Raw genomic sequence first — 26,030 nt, forward strand, 5'->3', positions numbered from 1 at the left:
AATTTGCAGAACACACCCTCCGAATCTTAAAAATGTAGCAAATCACAGAAATAGCACATACAATGTCAAATAGCACAGATAATCCCATTAAAGAGGGGATGAAGAAGAGAGTTGGAAGGTACGGCAGAATGCTAATGGAATGTGTAGACTTCAGGTGAAGTGGTCAAGTTTACATGATTATCATTATCACGATTATGTTCTTCTCTCTGGGTCAAAGGTGAGCATCACATACCATTGATAAAAGGCTAAATGAATATGGGAAAGTGATTTTCTGATTATGTTATGATTTTATAATTCCTTTACCATTTGTTGTGATGTGGCATGGGGGTAAAAAGAAAACCCTTGGAAGTTAAAAATATCAACTGCAAAGACTGGCAAACAGGTGTTATGACACATTTATTACAAACTGCTGAAAATCATCACAATGCATTACAACAAAAGTGCTGCACTTCACAACTGCAAACTGTGAAAATGTACAATATAAGCAATGCAAATTCAAGATGTTATTCATTTCTACATTCACCGTTCATTGATGAAACAAGGTTGGAAAAACACAAGAAATAAATCAATACAGAACGGTTGTGACATGTAGAAGATTAATGAATTTTTAAGTCTGACCTGTGAGCAACACATGGTGCATTACTCATCTGCCTGACACACCTTTTGAACCCTAACTTAGGTCAAGTTTGAAAGCATGAGCTCACAAAATGAGGCTTCTCTGGGAATCTGTTAATCAGTATGGAAGTTACACACAACTTTTTTTTTTTATAGCTCAACGTGTTCCAAGTAACACCTTAAGGAGAGAGACAACAAAAATTTAGGAGCTTCAAAGTGCACAGTGTTGCATGGCTGGAGGTTGTCAGTATCATCTGCCTTCATATTATATTACCAACGTAGAATGTTTTGAAGCCAAAAGAGCCAAAAAAATGGAGAGCCACAATCCTACACATTGTTCCACCCGTTCGTCTTCCTCCTCTTGCTGCTGCTGCTGATGCTTGACCATCTCTGTCGCTCTGACCCTCATCACAACCTGTGGGGATGATGTTACAGGAAGCCTGATGGTCCTGGGGAGATAGTGCTACCCCATGGTGACAGCTCCTTCTTCACCTCCTCTTTAACTGGCTGCCTGTAGAGGAAGAGAGAAAAGGATAAAGAGAAGGAGGAGCAGGGTGGACTGAACATTTACGGCATCTATTCACTGCAAGATCCTGTGGACTGAAATATGCAATATTCCAAAGGTTTATCTGATGAACACAAAATCTAACAAAAAAAAAACAAAACAGAAAAGACTCATTCCTCTGCATTTCAACAGTGAGGGTTTGAAGTTTCTGTTTTTTTCACAAAAAAAAAACCCAAATACTGCTCTCTGATCAAGAAAAATAGTCCTATTTATTTATTGCAGCTGTCACTGAGGACGGGAATGAGAATCCTAAGAAATGCTGGTGTGCTCTCTTTGCCTTCTCTGGTTGCATGGCAACAAAACAGGGATCTGTCGTCACATTCAGTCAGCTTGCTTGACCTGTCTTGACTAGGATAATGCTGTGGTTTCCATCCTCTCCATGTGGAAAGACGACAGAGATTTCCCTCCTTGTTTGCACTGACTGAATGGGTGGCCAAGGCAGCAAAGCAAAAGTTTTTTTTATCACAGCTTTGTCCGTGGGGCTTCTGACGTTTACAGAACTTCTGTTTACATAAGGTAGCTTAGAGTGAATTTTGCCTGTGTTTGCAATTCCCTCCCTGCTGCACCAGGCAGCAAATATTAGATGGGCTACTGCCTGACAGTTACATGTTCAGCTTAACAGAAATTAATAAGAAAATAGCTTGAAAAAAAAAAGATAAAATGGCTGAAACCTGCCAATTAAAGCTAAAAATGCTAAATAGGAAAGTTGATTGTTTGCCATGTGCCTGCTTACTGACATTCTGGTCGGGTTATGTTTACAGGAAGTGATTTGGTCATAAGGCAATAAATGTCTGACGCTTGCCAGGCCTCCAAAGCACAAGACAACCACAAGGGGATGTGGTGTCTTTGAGTGAGCACTGGATGCTATTACAAGCTTCATGGTAATAGCACCCATCAGAAGAGCAGGAGGTAATCGCTCATAAAATGCAGTTAAGACGAATAAAAGCATGACGAGATGTTATCAGCAAGCAAAGAGCACCAGATCTTTTCTGCAGCCACTCAAGTTCTTAGTGTAAGATGTGCAGTTGGCAGTTAATGAAGCTGCTTGCTTCTTTCAAACAGGGACTTAACACAATTAGCTTTTCCTAATTTCTCTAAAATACTGGTAAACTGTGACAGTGATAAATGGCTGCTGTGTTGTTTGTAGAACTTGCCTTGAGGAAGATATATGCAAGTCTTCTATGCATCACCCATCAAAACCATAAACTACAAACATTTTGGGGTTGTTGGGGGGGGGAGAGATAAAATGCTCTTTGACAGAATCCTTCATCTTGACTGTACATAGACCCTGAAAATCCTTGCGCTTGTAAATACGAAATGGTCTTGGTGATGCATCATGTTGTATTTTTAAAGAAGACAAGGCAGGGGGTCAGTGATGTACAGTGAAACGTAATGATCAAGGCAGCTGAAGTCTAATCAGAGAGAGTCAACGCATTGGTCTCACGTAAAATTATTCTGTCTCCTGACAACTGAGTCCTAACAATTGCCAAACACTGGCAACTGCGTCAACAGAGTTATGCAAAAGCCTTGAAACAACACAATGCCGGATTTTGTTAAAACCTTCCAGTTAGATGGGTAATTTAAGATCAGAGCTCAAGGAAACTGGAGCATGATTTGTCATCTTACAGTAAATTCCACTTTTATTGTGTTATAAGTCTGTCTTTGTTTTCAGGAAACAATTGGAGTATGTAGTTGTAATAAAACCTTTCGAAACCTGTTCGAAGAAAGGGAAATGACTAATGTAGAAAGGTGTGTGAAAGTAAGACAGTCAGAATGAGAGTGTGTGTCAGAAGGCTAAACATTTGACCACATCAAAAACTGCACCTATGGAACAGAGTTAGGAAGGAGTGTATTTAATAAAGTTACATTTTTACAGAGAAGAGTGTTGGAAGGGACTAAATATCATCACGTCATTTACTAGGCTAAAAAAGACCGTGTAGTGATTCAGTATCATCTAATCTATGTCCTACGGGGATGAGAAATGATACCCCCCGTAGAGTTTTTTTTTAACACGTTTACATTTTGCTGCAAGTATAAAGATGGATAGTATTAGTTCAAAGTGGAAAGATCTGTGGGAGTAACAGTTTTATGCTTAGTTTCACATGGAGCACTCTTTAGATGAGATGCCTGAAAGGGTCATATGTACTTACTTAACATATTTATTTTGTCTCCTTCTTTTCTGTAATTTATTTTACAATAACATTTCCATTTGCATTACACACACAGTAAAATAAATCACTATGTTAACACAAAGTGTATTGCATGATAAAACTATTTATGTGTATTAATGTAAAACAGGCCTTCACACACCAAAGTAAACAATTTAAAAACACACTTGTTGTTGTGTCTCACATGCAGTCATACAGACAAACACGTACATGCACAAATATAGCATTCTAAACATACATGAATGCCCTCATTTCTGTCTCTTTATTTTGGGGATCCGATTATAGCAAGAGTCAGCCCAGCCATGTCCATGAAGGTTGCCACAGCAACCACCCAGATCAGGGCAGGTCAGAGCCTATACCACAGCTGCAGGGCTGCAGTGCAGGGCCCTCAGACCTTTTTAGCTAAAATAAGAAGGTGGGTCTCAAGTCTCTTCATAAAAAATTCACAGTCTCCGCCGCCCTGTAATTCTCCGTTAGGCTGTTCCACAGATAAGGTCCATAGCGGTGGAAAGAGGCCTCAACCATAAATGGTCCTAACTTCGGGATTAACTAAAATGCTGGTACCAGAGGACCTCAGAGTCTCAGAGGGCTCGTAATTTAAAAGCAGGTCAGACAAATAATTAAAAAATGACGAAAATGACCTTAAAATCAATTCTGAAATGCACATAGAGCCAACAGAGCAATTTTAAAACTGCTGTAATGTGTTCTTGCCAGAACTCGTGCCGCTGAATTCTGAAGTAATTGTAGGCTAAAAAAATTCTATTTTTGGGAAGCCCAGAGAGCAGACCATTACAGAAATCTACAATAAGGAATACATCCGCATCTCTGTGATGGAAAGAGAGAAATGGGCAGGCTCTGGCAAGGTTTTTAAGATGATAAAATCCTGTCCTTGTGTGAAATAAAATCCAGCTCAGAGTTTAAAAAAAACAAAACAAAAAAAAAACCAAACAGGTTTCTCACACACTAAGAATGATTGAAATGTAATTTTGGTAAAATGATTTCTCTCTTGTCTTAAGGACCCCTAAGTAGCTTCATTTTGTTGAAAGACACTGAACCTCAAAATCACGGCCGGCTGCCTTCCTAAGCTGCTGACAGAATGGATGAAGACACCAGCTGGAGCCAAACTTTGCCAACACTTATTGCTGCTGGTGTCAATTTACCACGCTTAACATATGCTTACCTCCACTACCTCCTCTTCCTTCTGTAGAGCTGGCAGAGGCAGGCCGGCTGCTCTGCTGCGGCTCCGACTCTGAAAGCTGGGGTGCCAGGGTCAGTCCACAATCCCGGTGAGACGTGTTCTGACCGGCTGTGGTGTCTGGTGTGCGTGGAATCTTAGGCTGGCTTGTAAATGCAGAAATATATTCACTATTGATGGCAAAGGGAATGAGAGAAAAACGAAAAGAAGAGAGATTTGTTGTGATGCTGTGATATTACAAATAAAAATCCCAACCACAAAGACGATGTGTAATGAAGCAGTCAATGTCTGGGGAATGTGTCGCCTTTCACCACGTGCATATGGTTGACACATGATTATCTTTTTGATTCAGTCCATATAAGATGCCACAGACATGAGTAAATAATTTCACATGAGTTTGAAGGCAAAGAAGCTGTGGCTGTCCTCTTGTCAACACCTTACAGACTTCATGCCCTTGACTTAGTATCCATTTCAGTCAATAGCCTCCATTCTGGTGATACACTATTGATCAGTTGGATGGCTGAGAATCTATTAATAGCGTGGTGATACTTTTGAGATTTTACAGTCTCAGGCTTCTCCTTATATGCTTGTACTTACTATTTTTTACACTGCCCGATAATGTTATAAAAAAAAACAGCATTTTAAAGTTTTTCTTTTGGATTTTAATATGAAGGAAGTATAATTTTGTGGGACTTGCACAAGTTGTATTGACGAATGCCATGTACGTTTTATTCCAGTTAACCTGCACACACACTGTGGCTGGTGTGGAAACATTACTAATAGTAAAATGAACATTTAATCTTCATCAGCAGCAGTCACAGAATATAACGAATGAAGAAACCGGGATGAATGAGGACAACAAGACGAAATAACTGAACTTTGCTGTTACATATCTAAGAAACAGGATCACTTGAATAATTGTCTCTTTCCGCATACAGTCACATGGAAATGGATTAAATTCTCCCCGTCTTCTTATCAGACAGGAGCCATATGACCTACATCCTGTGTAGCAATCCTATCACGTTTAATGGACGGATTTAATTCTTGCTTCTGCTCATGGTACAAACTGTGGCTCCACCAGTCCTGATATCATCAGTGACAACTGTGTAACAAAGCTAGATTTTATTTCCGAAACTATCTTGAGGCATGATATTTGCAAGCTCATTCAACAGCCAAGTCCAGTTGGCGTGAATCTGTTGCATTAATTGATTTTAGTCCATAAAATCTTACTACTGCAATCAGAAGGGGGAACAACCTGAACAGAGTGGAAACCAGTATGACTCACCAGCAGGTTTTTTATTTTGAAAAAAAGACCATGCAAATTACATAATCTTTTCATTACCCTTAGAAGCAAACACAAAAGAAACACCTGCTTTATGTGGCCTTTGCCACATGACCGTGTTGCTAAGATTCCATATGAATGGCCTTTCTTTCACTATTAATGAATTGTCATCCGGACTGGGGTGAAATGAGGCTGTTCTGTTTATACTCAGCCAGCATGTTTTGTGGAGGTGTTTTACGTTCCTGAGGAATGGGAGGGGGGATAACTGAAGCTGTTTCCTGGGACTCATTACTGCTGGGGGGGAATTTGAGAGTCAAGTTCATCTGGGATTTGAAGGAGAGGAGAAGCATGGGAGGTTGGACTGAATGGGTCGCTTTGTAGCTGCTGCTCGTTTAAACGCATGTCACAGACTCACAGACCAGCTTGGCAATGCTGAGTCACCCATCGCTGTCCAACAGCACTCGCCAGCTCTCCTCGGGGACACACACGTACTTTCTCAGGGCTGCTCAGGAGCCTCTACAGTTATGATGCTTATGTTCATTTGCACCAATCTGTAACACCTGCAAATTGTTCAAATCTATTCATGGCTGTTTTTTTTCATAATTGTATGCTTTGTTTAAGATATTCAAGTTTAAAGTTAGAACGGAAATGACTTTCCTGTTTAGTCATTTGCATAGTGCACCATGTTGTTCAAAACATTGTCATCACGAAGTTAAGTTTTACTTCTCCCCACTCATTCTGTTTGGACTTAGCTGCGCCGATATGGTTTCGCAACTGTTGGTTCAGCTCATAGCATGCCATTTTCCCGAAATAAAAAACAAAAATGACAAATGACATAAGATGAAACTTTACGTCCATGATACTTTTTTTTTTGTCAGCATCTACACTTGCATAAACTTGTGGTAAGAAAACCTTCATGAATCAGACAGACACAGACAGAACCACACACAGTAAACATCTACCTGTGCTGATTGTGTTCCTCCTCAGAATGTCCTTTTCTGGTTGTACGTTCATATGCTCCCTCTAAATCTGAGTCCTGGGAGAACCGTCCACAAACTGAATCTGAATGTAAGCGTGACAAGAGTTTGAAATTAGCAGCTTTATCTCACAGTTTTTGGAATAAAGCAAACAATGTTTAAAATGCACAGTAAAAAACAAAAAAACAAAACAAAAAAAAACATAAAAGAGACAAATGTGAATATTGCACAGTATAATTTAATGAGAAATCCAAAACTTTACAACCATTCAATTCAAGAAGCTAAAAGGAATTCTTTAGGGTCTTACAGAGTGAAATGCTTTCTGTGAATCACATGATGATGATATTAATGCCATGAGTGTGAGACAGATTACATCAACTGAATGAAGAAGGGAGGCTTGAGAGAAGGAGGAAGGGAGTTACTGTGGGATGTTCAGATGATCAGGAGAAAGTTTTATTGCTTGGATAGACTTTCTTCTTTGTTCCAGTACCCAACAAAAAAAATCTCACCCATCTTCAGTGGCTACAGACCAGCTGCTGACACCGTTAAAGCTCTGAATGGACTCTTTGTCTCACCTCAGTAACGCTAGGTCAAAAAGGGATTGAAGACTCCAGCTTCAGCAAGCTCACTTATCTGGAGAAAGCAGGCGTCACCACGGTGATCATATTGTTTGATTTCTCCTGTGCTGTTAACACAATCTAACCTTCACTACTGCACCAGAAAATACTGGTAGATACCTCCACAGCAAGCTGGATTGTTGACAACATGGTCCACAGGTTGTGAAGCTGATGTTGTGCATCCAAGAAGGTTGGCCCTAGCACAGGTGCACCACAGGATTTGATAGTTTTACTATTTATCTTCAATCTGTACATCTCTGATTTCCAGAGTTCTGTCACCCTCAAAAATACTCAAAAACTGCTGTTGTTGGGTCTGTCAGTGATGGACATGAGGCTAAGTACAGAGAAGTGGCTGCCTGCCTCATATCATGGTAACAATCACTTCATGATGAATGTAAAAAAAAAAAAAAAAAGAATAAAGGTGATGAGTGGGGATTAGAGTGGGACTATGAACAAACCAAACACTTTTTCCATTCTGGGACATAAAGTACAGGTTGTGTAGGACTTCAGAACAGTGAGAATTCAAAACTCAACACAGAAGCTGTGTAGAAGAAGGGACAGAGCAGACTCTGCTTATTGAAGAATTTTGGGTCCTACAATGTTAACAAAAAGATTTTGCAATTCACTATTAGGTCTATGGTTAGAAGCAGGAGAGCAGCATCAGAGTAGATTAACATAAAGTATAACTGCAAGACGTCTGCACAACAGTAAGAGCAGGTTATGCTTTTTCTACCACATCGGTGACTTTTATGATGGCTGCAACAATATAAATTCAGTTGACAATTCATTCTATATTGACAAATATAAGATTAGTAACTTAATAACAAAAATAACAAAATATTCTTGGAACAACAACAAAGGAAGACAATCTGCTGCTCTGTAGACAAATTTAAAGTAAGCTAAAATATGGCATTAGCCGCTTGGCATTCATTTTGCTGACTCTTTATCGGGTAAAGTTTCTGAGGATGTGGATGGTACTTCCTTGTCTGGAAAGGCTTGTGTTCCTTATGGACCTTGGGCATCACTTCAAATAAACCAGATAAGCATCAAATGAAATGCAGCAGGTGGAAAGGAAATTAAATTTTCCAGCAAAATTCCAGCTGAGGAAATAGCCAAAGAAATGAGACGTGGTCGACAATGCTTTACTCTGCTATTAGCAGGTTATAGTGCTACTAAATCAGCTATTAGCAAAGTGTATTTGGAAACATTAAGAAAAGATATATCATGCACCAATGCTGTGTCGCAGTGAATCATTGGTGCTGGGGCGGCTGCCAGAGCGTGTAGGAGGTCGTGAGTTGTATCGAGAAGGAGGCAGGCTTCCTTCCTCGTTCTTCTGTCTGCTCTGGGGGTATTCCCTGTCCCTGCTGCTCGCATGTGTCTCAGAGATGGCTCGATGGTCACTGTGCATAACATAAGCAGAAAACATATGCATTAAAAAAAAAAAATAAAAAAAAAAAAATGTGATTTTGTGAAAATATCTATTTATATTTAACATTTACATTTTTTAAAATCTATTTGCTTATGTTTGGTTTGTTCTCAAAGCTCTAACTTTTACATTGTTGCAGGGTACTCTCTGACTAAATTCCACTTAACATGATTAAATATAGGGTTAATATATCAGATACACATAATGCTCCTGTTCAATGGTTGTCCCCTTACGCCTCATCATTTTCATAATTACTCATCTAATTCTTACTGTCAAGCATGGAGAGTATTAACCATGTTTTACTTTCAGTACTTAAGTCATTCCTGTTCCTCTCTGTTCCTGTAGATTGTTTCCTTTGTGTTTTAGACATTGCTATGATTTATGGCAGAGCAACTGAACCATTCGTTGCTCTGACCCACTGAACTAGTTTGAATGGCAGAAGCTTCATTTTGCAGCTGGTTTAACAAAAGGGGCAGCATGATCCTTATCAAAATGACCTAGAGGGCAGACTGCGAGCTGTTTGTGATGCTGTAAACTGATCTGCCTTTAGATGAGCGTTGTCTAATTCCAGTCCTTGCGGGCCACTGCTCTGGATGTTTAGCAATTTCAAAACACCTGTCTCATGTTAACTGCTCGTCATCAAACTTATGGTAAACCTGACAAAAAGCTGCCAGAGACAGGCATCCTTATATGAATTAGATGTGTTGAAGCAGGGAAGCATTCTTTTGGTGAGAAAAGGAGTCAGGCGTTTTTATTGAATTACAGGTTTGACAGGCAATTCACAAATCATATGAAAATCACTTGCTGCAGCGCACCACCTCATTTACCTTTAACCAAAATAATGCATTTCTTGCTCACGCTATCATGCTGAAGGCATCAAGAAGCCCTTGTAAAAGCAAGCTGTAAAAGTGGACTTAATAACATTGTATGTGTGTACATATAACTTACCCCACGCTTAGATTACGAAGAGAACTAGGGGTGACAGGTCGCTGTAACGGCTCATCACCATTTGGCGCTGTCAAAGGTGTTGTCCTCCTCTTCACTTTTGTCATGTTGGTCATAATCTACCACATTGGAACATTAACTTGAGTAGCATGTGGACACTAAAATGAGACATTGAATGTGCAAAAAGTGCTATTTGGGTCTTTCTTATGTTAATTGATGAACTTTCTGTCATCATAGAGTTAAACAGAGAGACTGTTTAACAAAACCAGCATCTTAAAATGCACGGATTTCTGTCTGCATGTATGAAATGTAAATGTGTAGACTTTATAAGGTTGGATTTACTAAATGTTGCCAGTTTTGAAAACATATTTGCTTTATCTTGTTTCAGAATTCAGAATATGTATTATACCAGCATTTTGAAGTAAAACAGCACAATAAATTTAAATCTGCCAGGGGATGACACTGAGTACGCCACACATAACAGAGAAGTCCCCCCCCCCCCCATTTTTTTTTCCTTCACTTCTATCGTGTCTGGTTTTGTTTTCTTAAAGTGGTCAGTACTTACCAGAAATACTACAACTACACTATTAACTTGCACTGTCTGCAGGCTGACTTGAGGTTAGCTGCATATGTACATGTGTGCTGCTCTTACTCCCAGGTACTCGGTGGTCAGTAGAGTCTCTCCAGACAGTTCTCTGTTCTGCGGCTGAAGAACTTCCTCTTTGTCAAGTTCAGTCTCCATTAAGTCTTCCTGTCCGTAGATGACAAAGAACCAGTTAAAATGACACAATTTGTGGTTGGCATGAAGTTCCAACACAACTGCCACCGTCACTTGTACAACTTCAATAGTAATGCTTTCAACATGACTAACCATAAGATAATAGACTCTTGGGATTTGGTGATTGCTATAAACATGGTCATTTTCATTTAGGTAAATTTGCTCAGACAGTCTAAATATAAACTGTTCTCAGGTACAACAAAAAAACAAACAACAAAAACAATTATAAAATGCACAACACTGAATATGACAGTGGTCTGACGGCAATCAGAGAATTTATGCAACTACCATGGATGACACACATAAAAGACACATACTCTTGACAAACACACACACACTGTAATTCACTCAGTAACTTACTACAATACCTCATCTTGATAACCCAGTTTCCCACAACATCAAGCCCAGCAGCCCCCATAAACACACATGCAAGACACACAGGTAAAAGACACCCAATATCCATGTCACGTTAAGATAGTCATCTGAAGTACATGTTTGAGAAATGTGTCAGAGCAGTCAAACACTGGTTGCTCTTCCTCGCACTCTCATTTTCCTTCTGTTTCACGTTAGTTCTTTTCCCCTCAGTTGGCTCATTTAATGTTCTGCCTGGACTGAATCAATGAGGAGATAATTTAATATTAAGCTGCCATCATGACTGTCTAACTGAGAGAGGGTCTTACATCATTGTCATCCTCCTCCTCTTCATCATCTGACTCTGGCCCATCTTCCTCATTGGCTGGAAAGGAGTATAAAGACTGAAAATATGTCACGTCTCCCCTGTGCCACATTGGAATATATTTTCCAAAAGACATATACAGTAACTGCCTCAATAAACGCAAATCCAACTCACAAATAAAAACTAATGGTAAAGTTTCCAATGTAAGGATTACTTAGTTTTGGATTGCTAACGCCTTGTTGGTGTACTAACAAAGTAAGTTTGTTTTCACAAACCTGAGTTTAGCTGTTTGATGATGAACTCAATCTGTCTGTTGAGATCTGGGTTTTCCTCTTTGTTGTAGCACCGAAGAATTTCCTCCAAGCTCTGCACATATGTGGGAACACATTTACATGCCTTATTTTCTACTGCAGTTAGCTTATTCTAGTGTAAAAGTTGGATGAAGTTCATAAAGCTAGTATTACAGGCTCCCAGACATATTACCAACATGTTGCAGTTAAATAACTATATTAACTTTTGAGTATTTATGTAGCAAATATGACAATGAAAACAACAAACAGAAATACGTACAAAAACAAAAGAAGAAAATCAAACTCAGAGAATTTAATAGAACTTAATGAAATCAAATAAAAGAAGTGGTTTAAAAGAAACCATTTATCCAGGTGAGAAAATCTCTTAATAAACTAGTCTGTCTTAAGAAAATAAAAAATATTCAGCATTATAATATCCAGCACGACACTTATTGGCAAAGGCTTTTATTAAATCATTCCCATGCATATCAAATAATGGTGTTAATCTGCTTTCTTTATTGGCTTTTCATCTCTGTTTTTAGCCAAAATTCTATGATAAATACTAACTGTGCTGACATAATAAAGGAAAACAAATGCAGCAGAAAAAATAAGCTATGTCTGTTTCCTTCAAACAGCCTTTCTGCTATCTCACCATCTCTTTGGCTTCCTGTCGCACAGAGGGAACACACAGGATACTGTACAGGGCTCCATTCACATATGGTCGAATCTGAGGACAATAACGCGACAGCCACAAACATCATCGCTGTTTTTGTTATCTTTGGACACATTATAACAGCACAAGCATTAGGAACTATGTACACAGGAGAAGGAACAATATTTACATTTTATTGGTATAGTTAAAGTAGACTTAACGTAGACTTACAATGCATTCCTAATTGTACAGAACATAGCTGTGTATGAAGCAAGTGAAACTAAACTCATCTCTAAAACCAGCTTTCCCCATATCTGCTTGGGTTACAGTTGTACTGGTTTTTCCAATTTAAAAAGACCCACTAGTAGCAAAGCTGCATTCGTGGATTTATGTGATAACTACTAATGGCTGATTCATATGGTATGTAAGATACATCCAACAAAACCTGCAGTGATCACACTGCCTGAACTCTATGTGAAACATCTGTGTTTGGTGTGTCGCTGATGTGTAAATCACCTCATGGTTCTCGTGTCCAAGAAGGTCAGTCAGAACCTTAAGTACATGTTTGGCATTTTCTGCACACTTTCTTTTCCCTGTATGAAAACAGCCGATCCGACACACAGACACATACAGATACACTCTTTAAATTTGTTTCTGTCAAACAATAACTTCTTTTTTGTTTAGTGTATTATTTGGATTAATAATTGATTCCATTAATTCCAGTATTTTTTAATGTTCTATATGCTTCCTGTGTGTAAGACTGTTTCTGTATCTGTTTTGCCTGAGGTGCCAGAACTCTGAACCTTTTATTGGATGTAAATATGTCTTTCTTCTACTGAGTACTGTCAACAAACAATATCAAGTACACAGGCTGTGGGAGGACAGATCTGGGTGAAGAGAGGGGAAGTTAAATGGGTAGATATCTAGCTGGGTCTGGCCTTTACATCTACTTGGACCTGTCATACTGTTACCTTTAGTTCGTAGACACAAGTTCATTAGCAGAGCTGCGGAGTAATCCAGTGTGTAGTCACTGAGGCAGTCTGAGTCCTGAAGCTCATCCACAAGCCAGTGAATCAAATCATCTGCTATCATGGCTGTCTGCTGGCTTCTCCTAGCAAAAGCACAAATATCCTAGCTTTTCAGCACAGCAAAGGTTCATGTTTATACCTATAAAATGTTTTACAAATGTTTTTTCTAGACTTTTAATAATCTCTTTAGTCTTCCAATTAACAATGTTAAATATCTGTCTTTTTTAATATAGATGCAGCATAGCAAGTAAATATCTATTCAGTTGTATAAAAACATGTTTGCTTTATCAAAACGTAATTTAAAATGGCTGAACCTTTTCCAATTCCAGTTCAATCGTCCTGAAATGATCATCCACAGCATATTAAGAGTAAATTCAATTAGACTTTTTTACATAGCAACTTTCAAGCACAAGTGAGAGGTAAGCTAAAATTAAGTGGAAGAAACGCTTGATTTCTGGAATGACATTGATTAATGTTTGAATATAATTCAACACATGAAGAAAATACCTGGTACCTTTGAGTTGAGTAAGGTCACAAACCACAGCTTCTAGATTTACCAAGTTTGAGTCCAATCTTAAACACTTTACACAGTTTTATCAGGAGACTTATCCAGGCGCACTACTGAAACTGTTTATTTTAGAGAAATGTTGCTCTCCATGTCTGATACGGTCCCAGATGTTACTGTCACAACATATCTCCTCTCTGTCTCTATGTATAGTTTCAGTTTTTCTGTAACTGAGATTCTTAATAAAAAATGATTTAACTTAAAAAAAAAAAAAAAGAAAAAAAAAAAGAAAGTGGCTGGCTACTTGATGCATCAGGCTTCAACAGTCTCATTTACAGCTGACTCAATGTATACTATTGATTGTACAGACTGATCAAACTGTGACCACTGTATTGTAACATCCAAAATTTGGAAATATTATACATTTCATGTGATGTCTACCGTTTCATTCTAACTATCTGTATGTTGCGGCCATCTTGGCCAGGTCTTCCTATAGAAAAGAGATCTTTGATCTGGTTAAATACAAGCTAAATAAATAAATAAAATAAATTGACTAAAATCTTGGTTTTCATGGTACGCCACTTGTGCAACCACTTACAAACTTTTTATTTTTGTGTAAAATTTTTAGGGGTTTAAAAAACATTTCATGCCAACTTGTAATGGCCACGTCTCATCGTCTTTCGGTTGGTATCTCTGCAAATAAAAGAGCTCATAAAGCCTTTACCTGAGGCTCAGTTTCTGTAGGGCTACCAGCACATGCTCTCTTGTCAACGACTCTTTTTCCTCCTTTCTGAGTGCCTCTGTCAGTAGTTTTAGAAGAATGGGAATTTGAGAGAGATAAACTCGCCCTGTAATCACAAACACAGCACAAATTAAAATCTTAAGTACTTAAACTTTTAAGATCTCTATGGTTGGCTCAACATGACAATTAAAAATTATTTAATGTTTGAATTATTTAATATTTAATTGTTTGATGTTAAGCTTAAATACAATTTTGAACTGGCAAGAATATGATACAACTGATTTCTAAACAATTTCCCAGTGAGAAACCCGACTAAAGTAATGAGTTGTACAGAACGGGGAACTTGAAAACTGACATCACACTGCAAGACGTTCCACAGATTTCACCAGTTCTTCTTCTTCTTACAAAGTGACCTCCATAGTACAGTACCAGTCAAGAATTAGGGCATGTTTAGCCATGCCCTAGTAGATCTGTCCAAATACTTGACAGATACTGTAACCAACATGCTGTTATGGAGCATGACTAATAGTTTCACTTCTGAATGCAAAGCAGTTGAGGTCTTGCATCAGTCTAAATTTTCACAAGTACTTATAAGAAAATATTTTGCCTTACAAAGGTACAATCTGCTTCACTACATTTAAAAGTAGTTGAGAACATACCCTCTGCAAGAGAAGCAAATGCATTGATGAGACGAGCCATGTATTGTCGGACAGTCTCGTTTGTAGATCTCAATAACTGGAGCACAGTTTTCTAAGAAACAAAAAACCCAATTATACACACATATTTTTATTGGTGTTTAATAGTGGGTGACTTTGAATATGGAAAAACAAACTAAACTGATGTATTCTGGGATAAACATGCAGGCAACTGCCTTCTCTTTGCTAACGTTTGCTTATGCTAATGCTAACTTAGCCAACACTATCATGTAGCAAATGACAAATGACAATGCATGCATTGTTATATCATTTTATGGTCTCTGCGCTGCTGAATTTACCATGCAAATCAACATATTTAATATCTGATTCAGTGGTGAGTCGTTCCCTAACTTCAATGTGTACATTACTTTGAGACGACTGTAAAATTCTAAACTTTTGCGAGGCAGCTAGTCTTTGCAGGATTCACACTTCACAGCAATGCTGAAGTGCTGCTAACACAACAAAGGCAATGACCCCTTGTCAAGTTTGTCTAAACTTAAATGTCTTCTTTTCTGCTATTTTCTTTTTCTTTCTTTCTTCCTTTTTTTTACAGTACCTTTAAAGTGATTTATATCAAAATATTTATATGAACCATCACTGGAATAAAGGCTTACTGTTACTCTGGGACAATTTACTTATGCTTTTTGCATAGTCAAGTACAGAAAATTTATGTTTGTATTTTAATAAACAAATTATTGAGAGTATGACTAGCGAATCATTTACAGGCTGTTCAAAGAATGGCATTGCAAGCATGGAGAAAAAAAAACTAGCTGGGAGAACAAGATCATTTACTCTCCTAAAAACATAATCATGATAAATGAGTTTATAATACAGCCTTTTTATGATGATGGAGTCTGGAATACAATCCGAGTCTCTAGCTTTGACCTTTGTTAATATCTTTGCTATTTCTTTTGCAGTATATCGACTGTGAATTCTGTACTATCCCGAAAATAATCTCAATGACTTTAAAAATGCTATGTTAGCTTAGTATCCAGTCTGTGCTGCCCATCCACCGTAACACAATCAGAAACAAATGTATTTGCGTCCTGCACATGTTCCAGTCCATCAAGTCAGACCTGTATGGAGTTGAAAGCCTTGGGATTAATTAAGTTTTCTATTTACTGTACGTTTTATTTTTGCGCCAACAGTTGATGAAAAAAAGACACCACCAGCGCAGTTAGTGTTTAAATAATTTTGGGAAGAATCTATCACAATTATGTTCTCTGCAACTGCATTTAAACTACCAACCCACCTGCTTTGTACTGTAGCACTCCAGCAGATCATTGCTGATGTAGGCCTGAAGAACTGTGTCTCTCTGTTCACCAGGGAGTGAACGAGTGAGTCTCTTTAAAGAAGAAAAAAAAAGCACTTTAGAAACTGACAATTAGATAAATGTGACACCGTTTACAAAATATCCAAAAACTGTCATTTCTCAGGTTGCAATGTTTGTCATTAATTTAGCTAAACATTCATCAAACGGGATTTTTTTTCCAACATAGAAAAATGAAAAAAAAACAAACAAAAAAGCAAAATGACAACATGGTCTATGGTCACTGCATACTGTGAACTGGGGAAGTTAGAGATCAAACCAATAAATGTCCAACTAAAGAACATTTTTTTTCGAAGCCACAGCCATCCTAATGTCTAATAACAGCACCTCAAATTCACTGTACTCTTTTTTATTAATTACAATAACACTTTAAATGGTATACTACATGCAGAATGTCCTCTTTATTACTGACATGACACCCATGTTACATATGGCTGTACGGAGTAAGGCTAATGAGGAAGCATATTCCAATAAATAAGGGCTTGTACTGGAAGCCCGGTCATTGTAACTGATAAGAAGAACTCCTCAGTAAAATAAAGATGCAAAAGTCATTTTTTAAGATAAGTTTGGATTTTTTTTTCTTTCTGTCTGTGGGAGGCTATTGTTAAAAAAGTTAGAAGTAAAAGTAAGGCAAACAAATAAATTAATAAACATAAAAAAATATACATGTGAGTTGGTCATTGGTCAAGAAAAGAATTTAAAAACAAAATAAAAATCTTACCCAGCGTAGTGCCTGCAACAGCAGACATCTAAGTCTGTCTGGGCCCTCAAGAAGGTCTTTCTTCAGCTTGTCATAATCTAATGAGGGCAGCATTGGCACTTCCTTCGGCCTTCTGGAGAAAAATCAAAATGCCACCCTCACTTTTGCATGGCACCCAACTATGCAGATTAGCAGATAAAAATAACTAAGTAATTAACTTAAATAAACACTTCTTCAGACTTACTGTGGTGCAATGGAAGCCCGAAGCATAGAAGAGGCCTAAAGAAAAATGGAATACATTTTCTTGTCATTTCATTGATCACATTCTTTTAATTTGAATGTGCATAAAAAAAACCTGCTATTTTGAAAACTGGATATCTGATCTTTGTGATCCTTTTCATTTTTAGGTTTCCCTATTCTACAACACTTGAGATAATTCCCATCAAGGTGATTATTAGTCTTTTAGGCATGCATGCATCATGCTTGGGTTACGTGCTTAACAGTGAAATATGCGTTGCATTATGATTTGGTTACATCGTCCATGCAATAAATGACAAAACCGGAGAAGACGGGTTAGTATCTGTGCAGCCGTTATCCCTCAGGCTACTAGTATTTTAAACTTGTAGTTATATGAGATAAAAAGAAATGGTATCGAACAACCATAAATATATATATATATATATATATAAATATAATAATGGAGGTGGTGTGTGTGTTTCAGTGTTTGTAGGATGAGTAAATTTACCAGTTTAGGTTTTTCTTTCTTTCTTCATTTGAGGGGATTTTGACCTCTGAAACACAATCTAAATCTTTGTGATCTCCAGCCTATATGGTTGGACATATAGGCTGGAGGCTGCATACAGTCAGAGGAGTGATCCATGTTGTCTGAAGTATCAGTTGGTCAGATTACATTTTAGCTTTGTTGTACAGTAGTTAATCCAGAAAAGGGGAGGGAATAGTGAAACCTGGATTCTTTTTTTCTGTAATCATGCCCTACCCTGAGGAACAGGTGGAAATATTTTCCTGAAATCCCTGTGCAAGTGATACCTTACTAAGAATTATGGCATTTATTTCTCAAATGAAGAATATTCATTCAAAATTGTAATCAAATAAATGAACAATTCTAACATCATTTTTCTCCAACAAAACTTTAAGACCATATTTATTCTTAAAAAAAAAAAAAAAAAAAAGGGAAAAGCTTTAGCTTTTGTATAGTCCTAACAAAGATCACATCCACATGACCAGGAATGTTGACCCTTTACCAGCAGCTGTAAGCACTGCACACTTGTTTAATTACTGTTTTAACCTTTCAAATCCAGGTTGATCGTCACTTTTCCTTGTAACATCATGACCTGATGCTCTATGGCAGTTATGCAAACAGAAAAAGAAAAAAAAAAATCTGCTAATCCCAAGTGCCTGCTTTGAACGTTGTTAAGAGTCATCGCACTTATGATAAAGAGTTGTGGTCGACTCTTTTCATACGACTGTAATCCAACCCTTCCTGTCTGACAATGTGAGCGTGAGAGACATGTTTTCACTTCAAAGCATCTTGTCTTGGCTATTCTTGTCCTGTCATGGTGTCTGGCGAAATTCTTTTAAATACTATACTATTAAACATAAGGGGGAGAAAACTTAACCTAGTAGATAACTATAAAAAGACAGACAACCAATAAGGAGATTTGAGGAGAGGAAAAATGCCTATGGTCTTTGGGAACAAGTGAATAAAATGAGGGGGTATGTTCTGAAAGACGCTCTTGTTTGGCTTCATAAGTGGCCTACAAAAAGGGGTCATTCCTCAGACAAACAAACCTCTTAACTAGGACAATCTATTGCCAAGCAGGAAATAAATAATTATACAAAGGGAATATGGACTGAAAACAACAAGGTCGGGCAACGAAATGCATTCGTGTTTTTGAGGAGCAGACATAATGGCTATATGAAGAGAAGGAGACGAAGCGAGGTACAAGCACGATGAGATGTGGAGCAAGGACAAGACGAAAAGATGAAACCATATGAGACTTACATAGCCATCATCATAGGGACTCATAGAGTAATATCCCTTTGTTGGCAGAAGCATCACAGACACAAAACACACACACAAACACACACAGATTGTTCAGTTCAAAACATGGAGATATGAGAATTCAACATAACAAGCACAACTGTAGACAGTTTTTTTTTCTATTATTATGAATACTTCTACAAACTTTCAGCTATTTTTACCACCTGTCTACAGTTTTGTAAAACATTACACTACTCAATTATAATTATAAATATTATTTTTGCTATAAAGTACCACGGCTGGTGGCCGACTTAGTTACAGAATGTGTCCGTTCTAATGTAAAAATAAAAAGGAAGATACACTTTTTTTTTTTTTTTTTTTTTTTTTTTTGTAGGGGGATGGTGTGGTCAGTATGTAAGCATGACAACAGAAGGAGCAGGACAAGGTGAGGCTGAAAATACTGGACGGTTCTGAATCACTTCTCAGCACAACTTCCCTGCAGCGTGTCTGAATGAACCAGCTTAACCTGCAATAATGCATGAAGGCAAAGCCATAACTATCCGTCAGCAAAACAAACAAACAAAAAAACTTGTCTGCCAGAAAGCTGCTGTCATTCTTGTCAACAAAACAGGCGGGCATTCTCCCACCGATATCACCTCCGCCTCCTTCCTCACTTGGCGAGCAGCACCAGAGTCTGGACAGATTTGCTTGAGTAGTGACGCTCTTTTGGTTATAATCTTTTTATGCAGGCGCGCTTGTAACTCATACATACATTAAAGTGAAGGATATTTTGGTTTATGAAACATTGCAAAAGAAGTTGAAGTCATAACAAGAGTGTTTTAAGTATTTGGGTATTTTTATTACACAAATACCGGTAATCTCTTTTGTTGCTATGGGACCTTTTTTTTTTTTTTTGTGGCTAAATATGTTTTCCTGCTAATCCAATTAAAAACATGACAGTGCTATGAAGGTACTCCAAACTTCGGCTTGCCGATAAAGAACTTAAAGTTCACTGCGGATCAATGTCACGAGTCTTTGTTTAACGGTTCACAATTCCCTATCGTCAATACTCAGATGGCAAACTGCATGAAAAGAGAGACAGAATAATATTGTCGATTCAGGATGCCAACTCTTTGCACTGTGGTCACTGACAAATTTTTGAATCGATCTACAAAGAACACCAATAACAAGTGTTGTTTTAACAAATGTTCCCAGTGACCTAAAGGAAGGGTTTTAAACTGGTTCTCAGCTTCAGGATAAACCACATCAGCACTTAGGAAGCTGATCAAACTCTGAACCTGTAAGAGCATTAGAACCAGCAAACTATTCTATGCAACAAAGTCACACTGCAACAGTTACTTCATATTAAAATGAAATCTTAAAAGGTTTTAAGTTTATTTAGCCACTATAACTGGAAAAATATTTCATTTCCCAGAATCAAAGTTGAAAAGTTGTCTTTTTACTTTCTCTGGAGTTTTTAACCCCAGTAAAGCAAAATTAAGGTCTATTCAATAGTTTCCAGGATATCTATTTTGCATTTAGGATGTGTGTTGTGACTCATGACAAAGAAGTACAAAGAAACTTGGCACTCATTCGTGTTTAAAAGTCCTTTCCAAATAGTGTTAAACAAACCCTGTGTGACATGGTTCTTCTCAGTACTTGCCCAGTTGACACTTGTCAGTCCTTTATTGAATTTACTTTTCCCTAAGGCCTTGCGCTGTTATATTTTCCTATCAAGGTGTGAATGACAAAAAAGGGATGGCTGAGTGTGCTACTTACAGTGCCAGGCCTGGTAAAATCTGAGCTCTGCACCATATTATGCCTCATCTGGCTGTTGACCAGACGAAAACACACACTTTGCAGGTACTCGGGGGAGATCTGCAGAAACAAAGCATTTTTCGTCAAGTTTAAATATGCAGCGACGGTGAAGAAAATAGTTCCTTGAAGTGAGTTCATGCTTAAAAGCCGTAAAGTCTATTTTGAAACTTTACTGTGTCAAAAGCACTTATTAAAATTAGAATTTGTAAAATTCAACTTTGCACATCCTACAACAGATTAAGATTGGCATTTTATTTAGTCATTACATGATTTGCGTAAGGGCACCAATCATTAGTTCATGATGTTCAGTGTGTCTCTACCCTACGCCCATCTGCTGTAGGTAGTTTGTAGCTATAGATTGTCTCTTATTACGTGTTTGCCCAACAGCAAGCCTGGCCTACCATTTTCCCACTGACTGTCGCTTCCAAAGAGTCGACCAGCTCAGCAGTGACTCCAATCAGGTTGTGGTAGTCGACTTGCATCTTGTTAAACTTCCGCATATAGCTGGTGACACGTCGTTCTGATTCAGCAAGTTGAAGCTGTAACTGCTGTATGTCATCTGTGAAGTTACATAAACACATAAAGACCATATCACATCATGAGTTTCATTGGGTTAAAATGTCTAAACATCGCTCTAAAAAATATTTAAAATGGATTGAAAAAGAAAAGATTAATTCATTTCTATTATTTTACGTTTGCCAATTAAACATTTGTAAAGAAAAAATGCTGACATATGTCCAGTTGCCTTTGTCCTTTGCTCCTCCCTGGAATGAACTGGACTTTTGTTCTTTAATAAAAGAAATACCTACATTCATTTTCATTCAGTTTTTTTTTTTTTTGTTTAGTGCCACTTCACAATAATGACATCTCAGGGCACTTCACAGACATATCAACCAGTTTATAAAAAATAGTCTAGCTAAAGGAAACCAACAGATTGCACATATTTTTTACTTTGATCCAATCCCCCATCCTGAGCATGCATGAGGCAACAGTGGAAAGCAAAACTCTCTTTTAACAGGAAGGCAAAACCTCCGGCAGAACCTGGAGATTCTAGTGTCTGCTGTTGTACACTGAGGCATGTAATCTCCAAGTCTAGGGATGGCAGTAACACAATTCATGAATATGAAGTTGGCAGTCACACAAGAGATGTCTGATCCATATTATGTGGAATCTTTGCTTTTTTTTCTCTCTTTTTCCTATCCATATGCATATTGGACTCCCTGTAGCTGTGACATTTAGGTGCGAATCCACAAGCCTTTCTTGTAAGAAATGCATACTTTAATAAAAAGCAACTTGTTCTTCATTTATTTTAGACCCAACACATTTTACGTGCACTTTCTATCTTTGAGGAAAAGTTAAGTAATTATTTACTTTTACCAGCCTTTATTTACAATAACTTGTGTCCACAGGTAATTTTCTGCAAGGCTTCCAATAATAGCCTCTGTCTACGCAGACTTAAGCAAATATGCAATAAGCAGGTGTGGTCTCGGACACATTAGATTCAAAATTATGGATTGAAGAGCAAAAGGAAACGCCACCTCATCTCTAAAGTTACGACACAGATAAAAGACATTAAATGAAGACATAAAAATACCAGTAAAATCCCTGTGATTTACAGTTTTAAGTTTTGTTCTTATTCAGTTAACTTTACAGAAAAAAATAATTAAATTGTGAGGATCAGACAAGTTAACCAAAAAAGTTGATCTGGAGTTATTGCGGCATATTTCTTTCTGGTTATATTCACCTTTAGTACTCTTTACACCTTCCTTCTGGATGGCTTGTGTTAAGGGGAAAAAAAAAACTTTTCTGGTTTCAGTATCTGAGCTTTTTTTCTTCAGAGTTTGATACTTCTGTATGTAAAGGTTTTGTATCTTGCTTGAGTTAACAAGACCATTTAAAATATACCGTAGATCCTGTTTGAGCAGGTCAAACTCATAATTGCCATTTGTTTAGGATTTAGGTTTGACGTTTTATAGTATAAATAAACGTAAATTGAAAGTCAATATTTGATTTCTTTAAATTATATATCAAACATTCTATTAACCAACACCCTTCAGCAGTCAAACAAAGTCATCACCCAGTGTACCTACAAGCACTTAGAGCCGTATTTTCAATAAGTTATAGGTTTAAGTTATTTTAATTTGTACAGTTTATAAACATATAATGTATACTTTGTATAATTTGTGTGAAATGGCAAAAATGAAAAAAGAAAGAGAAACACCAAAGCATTATCACTGATGTCCCCAGAAGTTATGAGTGAGAGACTTAAGATTCAATACTACTGACGCTTTTTGCCCCACACAGGAACTACATCAAACACCAGTTCAAAGAACTATTTATAGTCTTGTAGCAACTGTCTAGCAGGAGTGTTTCCAACCTGATGGAAACTATCTGTGAAGCAGCATCTTCTTGTTTTCTTTTTTCTCAATCAAGGTAACGGCTTGAGTTTATATTATAATAAACCATTTCAAATCCATATACTGCCCTGCCAGGCTACTGAGCCCAAGTCATCAATCAATTTTCTCAAAAGCAACTGACATGATCATATATCCTCAATTATTTTTTTTTTATCTTGCACAGCTTTAGATGAGCTTTAGCTCCATCAGAAGTAAAAATGGCGTGTGCTTCAGAACGAGGATAAACTCTCTTCTCTTTGTATCGTTTCCCTCAATAAGAAAATATATACTGATAAAATGTCTTGTGATTGGTATAACTGACAAGTGTGTTGGTAGGTGTAAGGACTCGTTATCAGTTCAAAATCGTCGCATCTTGGAAACAAATAAGACTATCTTTCACAAAAACACTGCTTTCCAATATGATAAAATCTCATATCAGGTCTAGAATAATAAAGATGAACAAAACAACAAACCGTATCTACTTTTGAAATAGAGAGGAAGTGGTTAAGTTGCTGATAATTTCCATTTTCATAAGACAGAGGAAGTGCATGCTGAGTTGGTTATTAGAAAGTACCGGTACAACTTTACTTAGAGGGAACTTTGTCTGAGTGGTTGTAGAAGCAACTGCTGGTTACTTTTGTCTCGCCATGAAGCAAATGCATAGAACACGGTACTGTTAACCCCCTTAGTACTTAGGACATCTCTGTCACAAGGCTTGCATGCAAGGATTTATAACACTTGATATGTTGAGTTTTTTCTGCATGCTTGAGTGAAGCACAGACAAAGGATACGTATAAAATCATCAGCCTTGGAGTCTTGGATGGTTTTAGTGTCACTGACAGGAACTTCTCCAGCTTATCTTTCAACTGTGGTATCCAGAATTCCTGAGCACACAAAATGAATGTTACCAATAATACAGATGATAGGGCAAGATTAATTCTGAAGGTGGAAATAAGGGATATGTCACAATACAAAATCAAATATTAATAATAGAAAAAAAAAGGTTTGTAATGCTCTGAGCACCTGAAAGAGATCTTTGAAGGAGGGGTGAACAGTTGGGTTGGGAACAAAAGGCAAAGCATAGTAAGGCAAAAACTCTGTGGTTTGGCTCAGAGCTGCTCCCCGTGTTTCAAGATACTGCTTGAAGTAGGAAATCCTTTCCTCAAACTCAGCTCGGTCCTACAGACAGAAATGTGTTTGGCAGTGAAACAGTTCATCTAAAGTCTTTAATGCAATGTAACAACACAGCTCCTTTCAGTTACATGATTACGTCTTTTATCTTGGTAAAAACACCAACGACTAAGGAAGCAGCTTTCACCGTAGCTTTTTTTTTTTCCTTTTCCTTTTTTGCACACACAGGGTACATCATACCCCAGAGGTTGAAAATATCTTTCAATGAGATATTATGGCAATTACATCATACTAAGAAAAGGCTTGTGGCGCAGCTTAGTGGACATTTTGAGAAACAGCACATAAAGTTTGTCGCGGTATCTTTCTTTTTCAGTAAATAAATGAAGAGACATTTCTATTTTCCTACTTGTCTGCCAGGGTGTCTCCTCAGTGGGTATATAGTGAAGTGGATGTGAAGATAGAACTCCAGGCTCTGTGCCTCTGCATCAACGTCTTTTACCTCAGAGGGAATATTCTCCATCCACAGTTCAAAGAACACCTTCTGGTCTCCGTCATCAAAAGAGCTAAGGAGGTCTTTCTATGAAAGACAGATGTAAAGCAAATAAGTAGGGAAAAAATATTCACCAACATAAAGTGTTTCTTTTTATAGACATTTATTTGCATATCAGACAATGATAACTGATCCACATTGACATATATTTTGGCTCAAAAACTGCTAACAGATGGGCCCAGCTACAAGAAAATAAGTGAGAGAGAGAAAACTAGGGAAAAAGTAAATTTGATTGCATTTAAAACAAGTTATTTAGCATGTGTCATAACTTCATTGTCTACATTGCTATGAGTGTTATACTACAAAACCAGTGAATGAGTTTTACAACACTATCATTTAAACCGTCAGATTTTTATGCAACTCTGCAGTATGTGTCATGTTAGTAAGCACTGTGAGAGCACATATCCTTTCTCCTTTTCAGCACTCTTCCTACCATCAGCAGACAGTACCTGTGTGGATAATTAACCACCATGAGGAAATAATGTGTTTTAAGAATTGTGTAATTACCTGAATGACGTAGGTTTTTGAATCTCTGAGAGTACAACCTCGGGGCTTTGAGACAAGCTTGCCTTTGCTTTTACACTCCTTGTCAAAACTCTGAACAGACTCTTCAAATTCCTCAAACGTCAGGTACTAGAAGAAAGACACAAGCATAACAGACACTGTATTCCCACAAAAATAATCAGAACAACATGAAACTGTTTTCAAACAGAATACACAAGACATAGAATAATTGCCTTGCGATGTATTTTAATGTTATGGGGTGCTATATGGGTCAGTGCTATTTATGCTTTATTTTAATAGAGGTCTATTGATCATTCCTATAATTTATATTTGAATGAATAGGTATTGCCTAAATGTGTCACCTCTTTGATCATTCCAAGAAGATCTGCTTCGGCTGCCAAGATGTCCCCCATCTTGGCTGGCTCCTTGGAGCTCATGTGCAA

The 26,030-nt window shown here is 37.6% G+C and overlaps 1 protein-coding gene across 1 annotated transcript; it reads right to left on the reverse strand.

Annotated features, from left to right (window-relative positions):
- Positions 1 to 933: 933 nt before the first annotated feature.
- armc9 (armadillo repeat containing 9) lies at positions 934 to 26,030 on the reverse strand. Its single transcript, XM_079245527.1, has 25 exons — positions 25,950 to 26,030; positions 25,591 to 25,716; positions 24,940 to 25,110; positions 24,426 to 24,581; positions 24,194 to 24,286; positions 22,751 to 22,775; positions 21,408 to 21,565; positions 20,968 to 21,066; positions 19,210 to 19,245; positions 17,431 to 17,465; positions 17,208 to 17,319; positions 16,409 to 16,501; positions 15,121 to 15,211; positions 14,444 to 14,567; positions 13,158 to 13,297; positions 12,703 to 12,779; positions 12,187 to 12,261; positions 11,520 to 11,610; positions 11,249 to 11,304; positions 10,443 to 10,541; positions 9,794 to 9,909; positions 8,650 to 8,819; positions 6,788 to 6,887; positions 4,529 to 4,713; positions 934 to 1,126 (listed from the first exon to the last, which is right to left on the reverse strand). Exons 1-25 carry the CDS (start codon positions 26,022 to 26,024, stop codon positions 1,104 to 1,106), a joined length of 2,526 nt encoding a protein of 841 aa, XP_079101653.1. The 5' UTR covers positions 26,025 to 26,030; the 3' UTR covers positions 934 to 1,103.

Source organism: Telmatherina bonti (assembly GCF_933228915.1).
Source record: "Telmatherina bonti genome assembly, chromosome: 8".
Classification (NCBI taxonomy): Eukaryota; Metazoa; Chordata; class Actinopteri; order Atheriniformes; family Telmatherinidae; genus Telmatherina; species Telmatherina bonti.